The sequence below is a fragment of the Amblyomma americanum genome, chromosome 1, assembly GCF_052857255.1.
Source record: "Amblyomma americanum isolate KBUSLIRL-KWMA chromosome 1, ASM5285725v1, whole genome shotgun sequence".
Lineage (NCBI taxonomy): Eukaryota > Metazoa > Arthropoda > Arachnida > Ixodida > Ixodidae > Amblyomma > Amblyomma americanum.
The window spans coordinates 86,763,013-86,781,146 of NC_135497.1; the positions used below are offsets into that span (position 1 = coordinate 86,763,013).

At 46.9% G+C, this 18,134-nt stretch overlaps 1 protein-coding gene across 1 annotated transcript in view; it reads right to left on the reverse strand.

The window, feature by feature from the left end:
• Positions 1 to 13,309: 13,309 nt before the first annotated feature.
• Positions 13,310 to 18,134, reverse strand: part of ERp44 (Endoplasmic reticulum protein 44) — a 33,707-nt gene continuing 28,882 nt past the window's right edge. Inside the window, exon 12 of the mRNA XM_077646086.1 lies at positions 13,310 to 15,662. Within this exon, the coding sequence (XP_077502212.1) occupies positions 15,582 to 15,662 (81 nt within the window). The 3' untranslated portion in view covers positions 13,310 to 15,581. The remainder of the gene's footprint in view (positions 15,663 to 18,134) is intronic.

Below are 18,134 nucleotides of genomic sequence, written 5' to 3' on the forward strand. Positions count from 1 at the left end.
CTACATATGAGTCATGGCCTCTGAGATCGGGCATGAAGGTAGATATTGCTGAACCTGCCTAGTCCTGCTGCGTCGTCGAGGCTTCATACGCGGTTCTTCAAAGCCGCCACACGAACGAACTGCGCTCTGCGCACTGTGCGCCGTCGGAGTGGGTCCTGTTTATGAAACTGTTGTATTTTGGGATAACGTAACAGCAATCTTTATTCTCCTGGGTTACACGTTACACAGGGCCGGTGCTGGCCGTACACACAAACAGCACTTGCTGGGGGCGCTCTGCGGCGGTGGCGCCGTCTCGTGCCACGCACTCAATACACGCACACACAGGCGCTGGGATGGTGGCGCCATCTCTTGCCACACACTCAATACACATACACAGCACTCCTCCTTCCTTAAGAAGGTTATCGGTAACGTAGGGGCTTGCGAACAGTTCTAGTTGAACGTTGAACGTCTCACAGATGGCATCGCCGCAGCCTCCCAGGTGCTTGCGGTGCTGGCTACGTCTTCCTCGGTGCTTGCAGGTGTACCCGCTGTACTTGGTGCTGGAGTGGCCAAGTGCTTTTTCACTTGGTTGTTGTGACGGCGAACTTTCCCTTGAGGGGTTGAAACCGTCACCATCGAAGTTCCGTTCGTTTCATCAACTTCGCCCAACCACCATTTAGCTCCTCTGCCGAAATTGCGACTGCAACCTTGTCACCTTTCTTGTATTTGGGTCCCTTTTCGTCTCTCCGCAATGCCTCTTGGATTCTGTCAGCAACTGCTCGGGTGCACTCTCATTCTCCCTTCTAGGAATGCAAAGATCCAGCTTCGCTTTCATTGGGTATGCCAACATCAGCTCAGATGGTGACGTTCCATTTGGGCGGGGTGCTCTACGGTACATAAGCAGCCATCTCGCTAGCCGGAGCTTGAGATCTCCACCCGTGGTTTTCTTGAGGCCGTCCTTTACAGTTCGAACTGCTCTCTCAGCCAAACCATTTGATGCTGGATGGAAAGGAGCTGTCCGTAGGTGCTTAATGCCATTTTCCGAAAGGAATGCCTGGAAAGCTTGGCCAGTAAATGGGGTTCCATTGTCTGTTACAATGCACCTTGGCAGCCCAAACCGTGCAAAAATATCCCTCAAATGCTCTACAGTGTTTTCCGCTGTTGCACTTGGCACGATGATAACTTCAAGCCACTTTGACTTGGCGTCTACAAGTACAAGGAGCATTTTACCTTCAAATGGTCCGGCATAGTCCAGGTGCACACGTTCCCAGCATGCACCCGGCTCAGGCCATGGCACTGGTTCAGACTTTGCTGGCATTGGAGAATTCTGCAGACACTGTGTACACTGTCGAGCGCACTTTTCGATTTCAGCATCCATACCAGGCCACCAAAACAAAGACCTTGCCATGCCTTTCATGACAACCACTCCCTGGTGCGTTTCATGTAGCAGTTCCAAGATATGCTTCTGGGCAGGAGTAGGCACCACGATTCGGTTACCCCAGTACAAGAGATTTCTGTACGTGTTCAGCTCATCACGTCTTTGCCAGAATGGCTGTAGGGCTTTGTCCGGGGTGCTTTGTGGCCATCCGTCCTTGACCCACCGCAGCACTTGGCTTAGGGCTTGATCACAACTCGTGTAGTGCTGAAGCTGCTTCACTGACACTGTCAGTTTTTCCATGCTTGAGACTGAATTCACCAGCTCTGGTGGTTCAGGTGGATCAGCAAAGAGCACTGCCAGTGGTAGCCTGCTCATGGCATCTGCATTTCCATTGAGACGTCCAGGTCGGTGCTCAATAGTATACGTGTAGGCACCAAGTGTGAGTGCCCAACGCTGGATACGTGAAGCAGTCATGGCTGGAATTGCTTTATCTTCACGGAAGATGCCGACCAGTGGCTTGTGATCAGTGATGAGGATAAAGCTGCGACATAGCAAGTAGTCTCTGAAGCGTGTGACACCAAATATAATGGCTAGTGCCTCCTTTTCCAGATGTGAGTAGTTCCGCTCCGCAGGTGTGAGAGTTCGAGATGCGAATGCTAGTGGGAATTCAACCCCTTTATCACGATGTGAAAGCACCGCACCTACACCATACGGCGAAGCGTCACAGGCTAGCACGAGCTCCTTAGATGGGTCATAGTGTGCCAACACTTTTGCCTCCATGATGGCTTCCTTGCTTTTGACAAAAGCTTTTCGGTCTTCATCTGTCCACCTCCAGTGACTGTTCTTGTGAAGCAGTGCATACAACGGTGCTAGTAGTGTGGACAGGTTCGGCAGAAACTTTCCGTAGTATGACAGGAGTCCAATGAAGGATCTCAGCTCACCAACGGCCTTGGGCTCGGGCGCTTCAATGATGGCTTCTGTGTTTTTCTTTGATGGTTGAAGACCAGTGGCATTGATCTCGTGGCCCAAGTAAATGAGGGATGGTTTGAAAAACTCACACTTTTCCTGTTTGAGCTTCAACCCTGACTCTTTGACTCGTTGCAGAACTTTGCGCAGATTCTGAAGGTGCTCTGCGTCAGTTCTTCCTGTCACCAAAACATCGTCTAAGTAGACTGATGTGCCTGGGATGTCACGAAGGGTTTCTTCCATTCTTCTCTGGAAGAGGGCAGGTGCTGATGAAACACCAAATGCCAGACGGTTGTAAGCAAAGAGACCTTTGTGTGTGTTGATGACCAGTAGCTTACTGGTTTCTTCATCAACAGGCACCTGATTGTAAGCTTCGCGGAAATCCAACTTGGAAAACTTGACTCCGCCTTGCAAGGATGCGAATATGTCTTCAACTTTTGGCAATGGGTACTGTGTCGTTACCACTGCTGGATTCACACCGATCTTATAGTCTCCACAAATCCTGACACTTTGGCCATCTGCTTTGAGTACTGGTACAATCGGTGAAGCCCACTCCAAATGGTCCACTGGTGTGATGATGTTTTCACGTTCTAGACGCTGAAGTTCATTTTCAACCTTGGCCCGAAGTGCGTAGGGTACCGTGCGAGGTCTGAAGTATCGTGGCTGTGCATCCGGTCGAACGTTGATATGCACCTGTGGTCCTTTCAGTGTCCCGCAGCCTGGTCTGAAGATCTCTTCAAACTCCTGCAGCATTTCTTTCACTTTCCCTTCAGTGGTGCTTTCGAGCTGTGTCGCATTTACTTGGCGTGGTAGCAGGTCAAATGCTGTAAGCCAATCCCTGCCGCACAGGTTAGGGCTCTTGCAGGCTACTACAAGCAGTGTCTGCTGACATGTAGTCTTGCCAAGACATACGTCAACCGCCAGCGTTCCCTGCACCGGTATTGTTCCACGTATGCAGTTCAGCTTGATGTCTGTCCGTGAAAGCTGCGGCAAAACACCTTGGTGCTGCCGGTAAGTATCTTTTGAGATTAACGAAACGGGAGAACCTGAATCCAACTCCATTTCCAGTGGCACTCCATTGACTATGAATGTCACTGTGATTGGCTTCAGGGGTGACTGTGCACGCAAAGAATGCAGGTAGTACTCAGGTGGCTTCTCGGTCGACTGTACTGCATTCACTGCAGTTGCGCTCAACTTCTTCCCTTTCTCAGCACCAGACAAACAGTAGTTCGCCAGGTGACCTACTTTGTCGCACTTGTAACACCTTGTGTTGATGTGCTTGCATTCCGGGGGCCTGTGATCACGGGATCCGCAGCGTACACACGGCCTGGACTTCTCTTGGCGTCCGGTTTTGATTTTGCCTTTAGGCTTCGGGTCTTGCCCTTTTTGGCCACCGAGCCCTTGCAGGTGCTGCTTTTTCTTGTGCTTGACATAATTCGCTGAGCCTTCTTGAACCGGGGAAGTCGGTATGTCCGCGTGGCCCTTTCGCAGCTCGTTTGCGTTGAGTTCCGCCGCCTCTGCCGTTCTAGCAATCTCCAGCGCTTTATCTAGGGTGAGGCTCTTCTCAGCTAACAACCGTTGCTGCACGGCTCTGTCACGAATTCCACACACAAGTCTGTCTCTCAGCATGCGGTTCAGCGCCGTACCGAAGTTGCAGTGTTCCGCCATTTGCCGGAGCTCGGCGGCGAACACCGCGACGCTTTCATTCTCGAGCTGTACTCTGGTGTGGAAGCGATAACTTTCGGCTATTTCCGATGGAGCGGGGCTGAAGTGGCTGTTGAGAATAGCCATGAGTTCAGTAAACTTCTTTTCTTTAGGCTTTTCGGGCGCTAGCAAACTACGGAGCGTCGCGTACGTGCTTGTGCCGACCGTCGACAAAAATACCCACTTTTTCTTATCGTCGTCTTCGATGCCATTTGCATTGAAGAACGCATCCAGCCGTTCCGTGTATGACGACCACGGCTCTTTGTTGTATTCTTCGACTCGACCAAACGTCGCCATGTTTGCGCGGGAACGAAGCGTGCTTCACTTCACTGGCTACTGGCGCAAGTTCACTTGCCTGCGTGCATCACGATGCGATGTCTTCGCTTGCGTCCGGGTCCCCGCTATCCCATTCTCGACGCCAGTTGTTGTATTTTGGGATAACGTAACAGCAATCTTTATTCTCCTGGGTTACACGTTATACAGGGCCGGCGCTGGCCGTACACACAAACAGCGCAAACAGCACTTGCTGGGGGCGCTCTGCGGCGGTGGCGCCGTCTCGTGCCACGCACTCAATACACGCACACACAGGCGCTGGGATGGTGGCGCTATCTCTTGCCACACACTCAATACACATACACAGCAGAAACAGTCGTGCAATAAATCTTCGACGGGCCTTATTCGAAATTCGTGCCGATTATTCGAAAAGTATTCGAAAATTTGATGGCGTATTTGATTAATTCGAATAGTTTTGAACGAGCACTATTTGATTCGTTCGACGAATCGAATAGGAGGATATGCGATTCGCTATTAGAAAGTTTCGAACAATCGCACACTCTTAAATTTACCTGTAACAACCAGCCATGAACACGCAGTGGAAGGTTCAAGGGGGAGGAAGGACAAACCTTAGCATCTAGCCGAAGAAGCGGCGGAAAGTGGTGAAAAAGGCTCCCCCTGTTGATGGGACGTCACACAACTGCGAAGAACCGGCGAAGTTTGCTGTGCTTACACCGGAAGATACCTCAACTTCAAATCTGTTCACCCGGCCACTAAAAAGAAGTGTGTTGTCACAGCCTTGTTCAAACGAGTAGAACGCATAGGCAGTTTTCGTGAAGATCGGGCAGTGGAATTTGATACTGTACGGCGAGAACTCGCGGGCAACGAGTACCCAGCTGTTTTTGTGGCATCCGTAGAAAAGCAGTTATTTTGCCCGAAGCGTGAAGCTCCCGTGTCGTCCCCTCTGAAACGCCTTTTTCATTTTCCTGTGCTGCCACCTCGCGTACAACGCTGGAAGCTCACTGGTAGGGTACTGCGCGCCCAACCCGGCCGGACTGAGTGCCGCTCCGGAGCACGTTTTGTTGGAATCTGTCGACGATGGCGTGTCCTGGGCAGCACCTGGTACCCGGATGATTTCTAGGGTTGACTGATGGCTGGGTGCGAAGTCCGGAGCAGGCTGCTGTGCCCACCGAAGAGCAAATTCTTCAGTATCTCCGATCATCCGGCATGCGATGCGAACACCAGCTGAGCAAGGGCCGCCGCTTCAGAGATGAAGGCTACATTCGGAACATAATGTTCAATGAAATATCCCCGATCAGTGAGGTTGGCGTTTTCCGCTGAAAGGTGGATACATCGTGCACGCCGTAGTACAGAAAACGACTGGGGACAACAGTTTTCGCAAGCAATCGTTGTGCTCAAGCGCTGCAGAATAGCTACACGAGCTATAAAAGCACAAGCGTACTCGCAACAAAGCCGCCCTGTTAGCATTTTACTGTATTTTCCCACAGCACACCGCTGCATAGGTTAAACAAGCATGCGGGTCCATAAAGACGAGCGCGAGAGGCGCACATTGATCCATTCCGGTGATACCACACAGAGCTCTTTATCATGGATATGATTCCAAAACACGCATAACGCACCTTCTTCTTCTGCCTCTTAATACATGGCACATACCCACACGGAGGGATTGGCCACGGTGTAGTGGCATAAACAAGGAAATTTCCATAGGAGATTATGACAAAATTTTAGCACCATGCGTTAATGCTCTCGTAGCTTCTTTTTCGTTGCCCGCTCCATCGCGCGTTGAAAGCGGCTCACAGCACTTGCCCATTTGGCCTTCTTGCTTGAGAAAGCAAAAAACGTCGAAACGAAGTCTGGGTGCCGCGGTTACATTCGAGGCCTTCCTGCCCATGAATAAAACACTTCGTGATAGACTGCACACGCATTTAAACACAGTACCTCGTCCGTATCTGTCACAAAGTGATTCCGGCACAGTCTTGACGTGCTTGACAGTGCCCAAGGGCGGCCACGATCGTCGAGCCGGCGAACTGCTTTTATCCACGCTTCGCGTCGAAGGCTGTCCCGGGAAGCGCTCGGAAAGCGAAAAAATCCGAGTTTGCTTCCCTTTACATATTGGGCATTGCAGCCGTATGCAACATATTTCGTAGGTATCGCCAAATGCGTCGCGCTGAACGCCCGACGGCTGCAGCAACGCACCCCGCGTAGGAAGCCGGTTTTGATTGTAAAACATTTTATTCGCCGGGAAGAGCTTGGCAAGAGGTCGCGTTAAGTGGTCGAGAGTACATAGCCCTCGACGACTTTGTCAGCCCACTCCACCGCCAAAACTTGCGTTCTGGGGTCAGAGCTAGCCAGCACGGTCTCCCACCGCTCGAGAGAAGGAGCTGTAACTAGATCACCCGGAGGTGGCTCTATTTTGCAGTCCCACAGGATGTGATCGTAGGTAGCACGTTGGCCACAGTGTTTGCAGTTTGGGTTGTAAAGATCGGGATAAATGTGCGCGAGGAGTGATGGGGTGCGTATCGATCTCGTCTGTAGACGACGCCACGTAACCTCTTGTTCTTTAGTAAGTCTTTTGTCTGGAGGGGGGAGAATTCTCCTCTCTAGTTTAAAATGATTGGTGAGATCATGATATGTGATCATTGAGTCCTTCGTGAAATTCAGGAAGCCAGACTCATCCACTGCCCGGTCGACGAAACCTCGGGCTTTATTGTGGGCTGCCTCGTTCCCCGGATTCCCCAAATGGGCTGGGACCCATATCAATTCGGAATAATTTGGTGAGAATTTGGTTGCGTTAAGGATTCTAAGGGAGGTGTTTGTAATTCCGGTTTGTTTACGCTTCCACGGCCGGTCTCGAGTGGAGCGCGCGACCCTTCCAATATGTTTCGCGACACCGCCGCCAGGGGATGGGCGCATGCGCAGTCGCGTCGTGAAAAAGGCGGATTAAGCGAAGCCTTGGCGCGCATTCTACGCACATTCCAGGTTCACGCGCCAATGTCCCCACAAGAAAACTACGGCATGCGCTGGTTAACGTCAAAGACCTGCTCCCCAAAGGAAAGTACCCTGGCGTTGTTTACAGCGTCCCGTGTTCCGGTTGTGACAGCGTCTACATGGGCGAGACTGGTGATCTTAAAAGGCGTCTAAAAGAACGTTGTAACGATGTTAAAAGCCGAGAAGTGAACTCTAATGCTATCGCCGAACACTCCGTATCAACCGGCTACGATATCGACTGGGGTAGAGAACACGTGCTGGCAACCGAAAAGAATCTGTTCCGTCGCCTTCACCTCGAACCATTCAATATTCATTCAAACGACTAATCACACCCTCAGTCGCAACACTGGAACGCTAACCTCTCTATACGCACGCTCCCTGCGACCTCTTTTCAAGCGTAGTTAATCCCGATGCACTACCTAATTCTTCTCATTGTGAACAAAGCTTCCGTATGGAATTCGAAACGTCGTTTTCTTTTTTGTTTTTACTTTTGGTCGGCGTCCCCCACTTTAAGTTTTATTATGATTGTCCCCGACCAGACGAGATTTCGTCACACTCTCGACTTCAGGATTGTGTGAAGTGGCAGTGACCGGCTTGCTGAGTGCCTCATACGGCCGATTAACGACGTCACCCTATTTTTCTTGCAATAACTGGGATTTTCTGTATAATGTGAGAGAACACACACACATACACACACACGCCGCCGGCTTTTCTCTTAATGAGACCATGCAGCGGCCCTTACCCTTGAACACAGTTTTCTTCTTTCCCTTACAATGGAAGAAGAAAAAAAAAACAGAAGGGAGCGCGACGCCACGCGGCCAGCCTTCGAAAGCCAAGTACACATGAAGGCGCCCTCTCCCCCGTTTTTCGCTCTCCGAGTCGGTCCCTAATAATAATAATTGGTTTTTGTGGGAAAGGAAATGGCGCAGTATCTGTCTCATATATCGTTGGACACCTGAACCGCGCCGTAAGGGAAGGGATAAAGGAAGGAGTGAAAGAAGAAAGGAAGAAGAGGTGCCGTAGTGGAGGGCTCCGGAATAATTTCGACCACCTGGGGATCTTTAACGTGCACTGACATCGCACACGGGCGCCTTAGCGTTTTTCCTCCATAAAAACGCAGCCGCCGTGGTCGGGTTCGAACCCGGGAACTCCGGATCAGTAGTCGAAGCGCCTAACCACTGAGCCACCGCGGCGGGGCGGTCGGTCGCTAATGTTTCGGTATTGATATGTTTTAGTTTTCGCGTTTGCGCGGCCCATGGCGCGGGCGTCTATAGCAAAGGAGGTTGATCTACAGTCTGTTTGCCGCGCTGTTCCGTGCATGCGCACGCGCAGCGGAGAAAGATTTTACTGCACGCTATCACGTGGTGTGATCACGGAGGGACCAACTCTCCTTTTTTTATAGGCTTCAAGGCTACCGCCCCCCGAAATTTTTTTTTTCTCCGGAGTTCCCGGGTTCGAACCCGACCGCGGCGGCTGCGTTTTTATGGAGGAAAAACGCTAAGGCGCCCGTGTGCTGTGCGATGTCAGTGCACGTTAAAGATCCCCAGGTGGTCGAAATTATTCCGGAGCCCTCCACTACGGACCTATTCGTTCCTATCTTCTTTCACTCCCTCCTTTATCCCTTCCCTTACGGCGCGGTTCAGGTGTCCAACGATATATGAGGCAGATACTGCGCCATTTCCTTTCCCCAAAAAACCAATTATTATTATTATTATTATTATGCTTTTTAAGCCCACTGGTCCCTCTCCCTCAGCGCAGGGTAGCCATTCGGAATACAATGCCATGCCATTCCTGCCATACCATACCATGTCTGCCTTCCTTTCTTTTATACGTGCATTATGCTTCACATATTGTGCAACGTCATGTTTATCTCAAGAAAACAGCCAAGAAACGATTAATAATAATAATAATTGGTTTTTTGGGGAAAGGAAATGGCGCAGTATCTGTCTCATATATCGTTGGACACCTGAACCGCGCCGTAAGGGAAGGGATAAAGGAGGGAGTGAAAGAAGAAAGGAACAAGAGGTGCCGTAGTGGAGGGCTCCGGAATAATTTCGACCACCTGGAGACCTTTAACGTGCACTGACATCGCACAGCACACGGGCGCCTTAGCGTTTTTCCTCCATAAAAACGCAGCCGCCGCGATCGGATTCGAACCCGGGAAAGGATTGGAAACATGAAACTTAGAAGTGGCATTATGTGCGCGCTGTCAGCGGCGCATGCTTGGCACTCATATTTAGGCAGCCGCAAGCTTCCGCGGCGGCTTCCACACATCAGAGTAGCGCGCGATCACTTGATTATTCCAGCAACTTCTTATTGGGTCCAGTGCCTCCTTGAATACACTGCCTGCATCGTCGGCTGTCTGTCTGGCCTCGTTACCCTCCCCTGTTCCCTTTGCTCTCACGCCCACGACGCCATACTACCCTCTAACAGATGCTCGGGGGCCGCGTTTCAATGGAGGTGAAATGCAAAAGGCGCACGTATGCCGTACGATGCCAGTGCACCTTCAAGGTTTCCAGGAGGCGTAAATTATTCTGGAGCCCACCTCTACGGCACTTAATGCTTTCTCCCATCTTCCACTCACACGTTCCTCCCTCCCTCATGGCGCGGTTGAGGTGTCCACCTCGAAGGAGTAGTTACTGCGCCATTTCGTTTCATAAGAAATAAAAATTGGTTTTTGAGGAAAGGAAATGATGCATTAATTGTCTCACTTCTCGGTGGACACCTCTACCACGCCGTAAGAGAAGGGAGGAAGGTGGAAGTGAAAACAACGAGAGAAAGAGGTGCTGTAGTGGAGGGCTCAGGAATAATTTCGACCACCTGGGGACCTTTAATGTGCACTGACATCGCACAGCACACGGACGCCTTTGCGTTCCGCTTCCATCGAAAACGCGGCCGCCGCAGCCGGGTTTATGGAGGAGAAACGCTAAGGCGCCCGTGTGCTGTGCAATGTCAGTGCACGTTAAAGATCCCCAGGTGGTCGAAATTATTCCGGAGCCCTCCACTACGGCACCTCCTTCCTTTCTTCTTTCACTCCCTCCCTTATCCCTTCCCTTACGGCGCGGTTCAGGTGTCCAACGATATATGAGACAGATACTGCGCCTTTTTTCCTTTCCCCAAAAACCAATAAAAAAAAGCCGGGTTCGAACTCGCTGACTGCGGCTCAGTAGCCAAGCGCCCAACCACTAAGCCACCGCCGCGGGTTTTCATCAGAACCAATTTTCAATTTTCGACCAACTTTGCAGAGGTATTCGCAATTTTTATTAATAGACAGTTTTAGCGTATCCGGACAGCCGTCCGACATATACGGTAACGCATTGCCGCTGCTGCCGTTGCCAGGCTTGCCTAGCCACATTTGCCTTACGGTAGCAGTTGTCGTACGTAGTTACCGTGTTTACCATATGGGGGCTAAAACTCTCTATTGGAAGTATTTCAGCAGTTATTAAAAACTATTTGCATTAACAATATTTTTAAAAAATATATCTAAAGGTAAAGCTTAAGGGGCAGGGCCGCCACCACCCGGTCGGCTATTGTTGGGCATGAAACATGAATTCAGCCATAACAATACGGCTTTTCTCACTGCTAACTACGACGTAATCATGTAAAGGTTTCCATACCAGCCTAACACTTCTGTTAATTTTTTTTTAAATGCAGAGCCGCATGAAAAAAAAGGGACCGCAGAGCACAAAATTCGTATTAATTCGTGCAGAAAATTGCCTATGCTAGTTGTGTTACGTTTGAAATATGCAAACGGATTTATAATGGACTGCATCCATTAAAAATTTTTTTTTTCTACAACGGACTGGACTGCCCCATACGTGATCGGTACTAGCTGAAAATGTTTTTTTTTTCGTGTCATGGGTGTTCAACAGACATTGTTGTATGAAAACCAAAATTTTCTAAAAAAATATAATTTTACATATATTTTTTACAGTGCAACAACAACAACAACAACAACAATAATAATAATAATAATAATTGGTTTTTGGTGAAAGGAAAATGGCGCAGTATCTGTCCCATATATCGTTGGACACCTGATCCGCGCCGTAAGGGAATTGGGATAAAGGAGGGAGTGAAAGAAGAAAGGAAAAAAGAGGAGCCCGTAGTCGAGGGCTAATAATAATAATAATTGGTTTTGGAGGAAAGGAAATGGCGCAGTATCTGTCTCATATATATTGGCGGACACCAGAACTGTGCCGTAAAGGAAGGGATAAATGGAGGGAGTGAAAGAAGAAAGGAAGAGGTGCCGTAGTGGAGGGCTCCTGAATAATTTCGACCACCTGGGGATCTCTAACGTGCACTGACATCGCATAGCACACGGTCGCCTTAGCGTTTTGCCTCCATGAAAACGCAGCTGCCGCAGTCGGCAGTGCAGCAAGCACAAAGGAGAATCGGCAACGCGCTGACGTTTGGTCAAAGGCAGGAACTCACTCGCGTTCTAAAGATTCCCAGCAGGTGGTCAAAACAATTCCAGAGCCCTCTACTACGGCACCCCTTTCTCTTTCACTTCCAGCTTCCTCCCTTCCCTTACAGTGTGGTAGAGGTGTCCACCGAAAAGTAAGACTGTGTCATATAGCTTTCCTCAAAAACCACTAAACCATTTGATTAACCTGCCTGCCTTCCTCTCTTTTAAACGTACATTATGGCTCAAATATGGTTTTTGCAAAATCATTTTTATTTGAAGAAAACAGCCAGGAAACAACTACAAACATGCAGCTTTGAAGTGGCATTATTTGCGCGTTGGCAGCTGCACATGCATGGCCTATTCTTTAGGCAGCCGCAAGCCTGCGTGACTGCCTTCATATGCCATGCATGCACAACTGTCAGCGCGCAAAGCGTGCGTGGCGGCTTCCCCACGTGATGGGTCAACTAACTCCTTATTTCGTCCAGTTGCCTGCAGCGTCGCTGGTCCGTCTGGCCTCCTCACCTTCTCCTGTTCCCTTTCCCTTTGTGCCCAGGACGCCAAACTACACTCTACCGGGTGCTTCTACTAGCTCAGTGGTTAGTGCTTGCGATTACTGAGCCGGTGTACCTGGGTTCGAACATGACCGCGGCCACAATCGAAACGCAAAAGGGGCCCGTGTGCTAGCTGTGTGATGTCAGTGCATGTTCCCCAGGTGGTCGAAATTATTTGGAAGCACACCACTACGGCAACTCTCTCTCTTCTTTCACCCCCACCTTCCTTCCCACATGGCTCAGTTGAGGCATCCATCCTGAAGTTAGACAGTTACTGTGCCATTTCCTTTCCGCAAACCCATTTTCAATTTTTGACAACTTTTGCAGAGGTCTGCGCACTTCCTATAACTGGAAGTATTTTCAGCATTCATGAAAAACTATTAATAATGTTTATGAACAACAATCCTAAAGGTAAAGCTTAAACGGTCTGGAAGATGAGGGTGCATAGTTGGTTCGGTTATTGTTGGGCATAAAACGTGAATTTAGCCATAACATTATGACTCTTCTCACGCCAAGCCACGGAGTAATGCTGTGAAAGTTTAAATACCAGCCTAACACTTGCGTTATATTTGTTAAAATGCAGGACTGCAGCAAAACACGAGACCGCAGAGCACAATATGCAAATTAATCCGTGCAGGAAATTGGTTATTAAATGTGCGAATTGATTTATGAGTGGAAGGAAATTTAAAGCAAATTTTTCTCAATGGGAGGGCCATGTAATTGGTACTAGCTGTTTTAGCTATTTTTTTTGTGTGTCATGAGCCTTCAAAAGCTATTTTCTGTATGCCAACCAGAACATTCTGTAAAAATTTAATTTTACATAATTTTTCAGTGTACGATGAAGCTGCATTCTTTCAAGTGATGGTAACTATGTACGACTTGTATTCTCGCAAACAAAAAAGAGCACATGATTAAGCTTGGTATCACCAGTCACTGAAATTTAAAGCCATGTTTAAACTGCACTCTCTGCAAACAAGCAATGCTTCACTCAACAAATAAATGGCTGAGTTGTCTGATCCACAAGAGCAACACAAACGACAGTAATGAATGTGTCCCCAACAAACATTTATTATCCAGTTCTGCATTATATTACAAAGTGACAGCATATTCAGCAAGCATAGAAACACATTCATTCAAGACAAAGGAGACGGAAGAGACTCTTCAGTCTGAGAACCACAATTACACGCCCAATGTACATTATTCACCAAGCCACAAGGACGGCCAATCAGAGCCACACTTAATGTTGGCTACATGTACAAAATAGAGCTGTAGTCTGAAGCAATTTTAAGGTGACTGGTGAAGCAAACACCCAACACAACTGACACACTGAAGTGTGCTTTTCCATGAAAGTGGCTAAGCAGAGCGCAAAACCAGCACAATTTTTCTCAACTCTTGACAAAAGTAGTCAGTGGAGTGAAAGTTCTTAACCAGCTCGGACTCCAGCTAATCACCTTGAAATAACTTCAGACTACTCATTAACTCTGGTTTACTCTTGCCACTCAGCACAAGAAGTTGGCATAATCACTGCAGTGAATCAGCACATTTTCTCCAATCAGCTATGCACACAAAACAGTGGAGAAATGCAACAGTCGATCCCTGATTGTAGTAGCAGAACACAACTACTGAGCAAAGGGCATCATACTCTGAGAATGGTTTCACAAATGCTTTGCAGATAGCCTGTACATTCGCGGACAAGAAAAACCAAGCAGCAGCAAGTGGCTTCACTGCTGCTTACCAGCACAAAGCCAAACTGACCATGATTTAAGTGCAAAGATTGACAAAAACCCCAAACACAATGCTATCAGGACACAATTCAAATTCTAGACCCATGCCCAAGAAAAAAAATAGAAAGCACTGGCTAAAACCGTGCTGTTTAGAATGGAAATGATTTGGTGTATGAACAACTGACAATTCTGGGAACTCTGGCCAATATGTAAGAAAATTAAAAGGAGGTGCCCTTTCGACACTGAGCCACTTCATAGAATGTCACAGTTGCAGGACGAAACGCTACAGGGTCCAAATGGTGCACAGCCGAGACGCTTTAGTATCAGTTAAAACAAAAACAAAAACTGATATGTATTCATTGACTACAAATATATGAAGCTAGCCTGCAAGAAAAAAAATGAAAGGTTGGCTTGCGTTCCTTGTCACAATGTGCCTAAGGTGCACATACACACACCTTAGGTCTTTTATATATACATACAACAGCAATGGAAAAAAAAAATAAACAGGAGGGAACCCTCAGAACTGTCTACATGTCCAAAAACTGTGGTGAAAAAGTGGCCACAAAACATTAGTTCCACTCCTGCAAGCCTCAAATTAAACACCACGACTTCATTGGAGCTCAACAGCTTATCGTCAAAACAAAACCTTTATTAGTTACCTTATCTGTGCAGACTGCAGAAGTGCACTACGAGGTTTACCTCCTTGACAACATCTTCAGGCTGCACTGACCTGACTACAAATGTCAGTCAAATACAATATTTGGGTCATCTAAAAAGTTGCTGTAAAGAGCAGTATAACAAAACCACGTATACTAAACCATCGTCTCAATATAGTCAACATAGTCTCCTCAATACTCCATACAAAGTCATGTACAATCCTCCAGGCTGCTTCATTCCTTCATGATGTTTTGCAGTCTAGAATTTTTCATATATGAATGTAATGAAGATTTCACTGACCATAAAAGAAAAAAAATAAAGTAAAATGGCGTGACTAACATTCATATCAAAAACCTGTGATTTAAAAGAACTTACAAATGCAGCGTAGCATATTTCTGCCCTACAACATCAAACCGAACATTACAAGAAAATAAATGTTCCAGAAATGCTGCATTTCAATGTAATGAGCAATAAAATTACCCCTCAAAGACAGTACGCACCAAGTATTGCACAAAATAGATGCCATGGCCCAAATTAAACAGTTTGAAACCAGACATTCCAAAATGTCACCTTTGAAAATGAAAACGTTTGCCAATATGGTCAAAGGGAATGAAGCAAGGACATTCGAGCAAGGACATGCATTCAAGTGCACTTCGCCAAAATCACACCATTTACATCACAGCACCTGTAGGCAGTAGTTAACAAGAAAAATAAGCCAAAACAGAAACCTAAAACATGAATTTTTTTTACCTTTTCTTTTTCAGTGTAACAGGTGAGTCATTAAATCTTTAAAACGAAGAAAAAAATGTACAAAACACCAATAAATGTTTACTGCCAAAAACAGATTTTTCTCACAATCCTCACTCCCCTGGCCCTAGAAAAATGCTGTGGTGACCGCTAGCCGGACTGTACAGTTGCATCCTCCATTAGCTGCACTACAGTTCATCTTTCAGTATAGTGTAGCGCTGTCGGGATGGAGCCAAGTTCTTGAATGTTGATTCTGGTGGATCAGTGCTCTGCAAGGCAGTAGGTTCCCAATTAGAGCATATAATAAAAGAGCAAAATTTCGTCTTTTTCAAGTAATCAATCTGCAATATACTTCAGCCAAGGACACAGCGACTGCACAAGGATTAAGAATTTATCATAACTATATCACAACTATGTCTGGATAACTTGACACAAGATTTTGCAAAGAACCATTTAAAGCAGCAATACACTACAAAAATCTGTCATACAGTACCAAGTATCCCAATACAAAGCAGCAAGTGAGAAACAAATTTGAAACATTTTTCCTGTAGTCTAGCTCACCCTCTATCACTGAAAAACTCATCTGCTGCAAATCAGAGTGCACCAATCAATGCACAGGAGGAAGCCTTACCTCTAGTTCTCTGTTATGAGTGAATGAGAATGCCTGCACTTCTACCAGACAACTTCAGGTTCAATTTCAAATAGGTTGCTACATTCACTTGTCAATGAAACCAGGAATTTCTTAAATGCCCAGTTTATACAGTAATAATCTTGAAATGTGAGCAATTTACGATGTCCATTCACTTCTTGCTTCATTGATTACTAAACAGGCTCATATACAAAAACTTTATTACCTAATTCTCCTGCGGAGCCACAATGTCGCAAACTTTCAGCATCAAAATTTATAACTGGAGGACTAAACCAAAATCCCCCCTTTTTTTGATAGCACAGCTTTTTCTTCCAGGAGCAAATAAAACTTTACAAATTGGTGTGGCAACCACCTAATAATAGCTTTCATACGATGCATACCAAAACAAAAATTGGAGACGAAACCAAAGCATGGCTTCTTTCGTAAAATAAATAGCATCATAAGGTTTCCTTTCGATGCAAAAAGTCTTTCAACTCTTGCAAATTTTCTGGACTAAACCCAGGCTGCAGAGTTGTTGCCTGCGTTAGAAATGGCAGCGTCAAACGAAAGCAAGTTGAATCAAGCAAAGCCATCAACTGCTGGCCTTACAACTTGCAGCCTTGAAGCAAGTACCCTGGATTTGTAATCAATACAGACTAAAAATGCGACCAGTTTTCGCTTATGGCCACGTAAGTATAACAGTTCTTCATAGTATTGCATGAACACCCTTTCCTGATATACTTGCCAAAGCAAACTGAAGCATCTGCTGGAAGATTACTTACTGCAATAGCTGGCCTTACTACTGCACTCGCAAGTGACAAAATAATTTTTAATTCTGCTGTTTGCTGTATAGACTTACGTAAGGGCTGCATCCTTAACTTGACAGCCAGTAACTCAAAAAATAAAACAAGAGAAAAGTAAGCCAAAGCATAATTTTGCCCACGCGCTACGTTACGCTAGGAGCTGATAGAAAACTTACTGCAACGCTCGCTACAACCACACACACGTTGTCCCATTGTCCGGACTGTGCCTGGATACATGAACATGCAGTGCCTCAGAGCTGCTAATTCGGCTTGTGCGCTCGGCGTACGCACGAGAAATGACAAAACGTTATGCTGCGCAAAAAGCTAGAATTTAGAGCACCCACGCTAGAGGTGCGCCTCCTCGCGGCGACGTGCTGCCTGTCAGACTCTGGTAATACGCACCATAGTAGCGCACCATTTGCCTACTGTTGCTAGGTCTGGCATGCTCCGCATTGAAGCCGCAGTGAAAGTGCATGAATTTAGTCACGGTTTATTACAAAAAGGTATAACCTTGTTACCAGTTTACGGTCACACAATGACGTCACATTAAATTATTGATTTCATTGATTTCCGCAAGGCCTCCGAGAGTGAAATGCAAGAAAAAGCAGGCCACGTGAACGCCACCTGACGCTGATGGCTGCGGATCGCATGTGTGGTGCGCCACTTCGAACCACTGGCCTAGGCGTCGTTACTGTCAGTTAGCACCAAGTCTTCGAAGGATCCTGATCTTAACTTAAAATCGCATGACGTTTGCCACTATAAATTGATCTAAAAACCTGTTTTACTTTATGCAGTTAATTTGTGCCAGTCATCGGGTGCACGTCTTATCATCCATACTTTCAATGCATTACTCAATTGAAGGATTCCCTGGGACTGCATTAAATCGCTATAAAAATGGGTGTCACGGCATAAAAAAGGATGCATAATCAAGGCTCCGCTGTAGTCAGAAAAAATTTTATGGAAGAATATCGGTTTCATGTAAGAGACACATCCCATCAAAACTACAGAAAAAAAGCGCTCCTTACGTATATCAGGTGTTTCAGCGAACACTTTCAAAAAATTTAAAAAATAGGCTTTTGGGGTAACAATATGGCTTTTGCGGCACAGTATTACTGGTGTTGGCGGACACCAGAAAACCAGTGAATCATCTTATGTAGCAAGATGGTTCACTAATAATTAACTTTTTAACTAGTAGAGTTAGTTGCCTAGTTGCAATTACAGATTTGTAGCCGGTTGTTACTTATAGCCATATTACTTTTTAGAATTTCGAAAACGCGATTACCCTTGGCGCTTTGGCTCAACAAAAATTG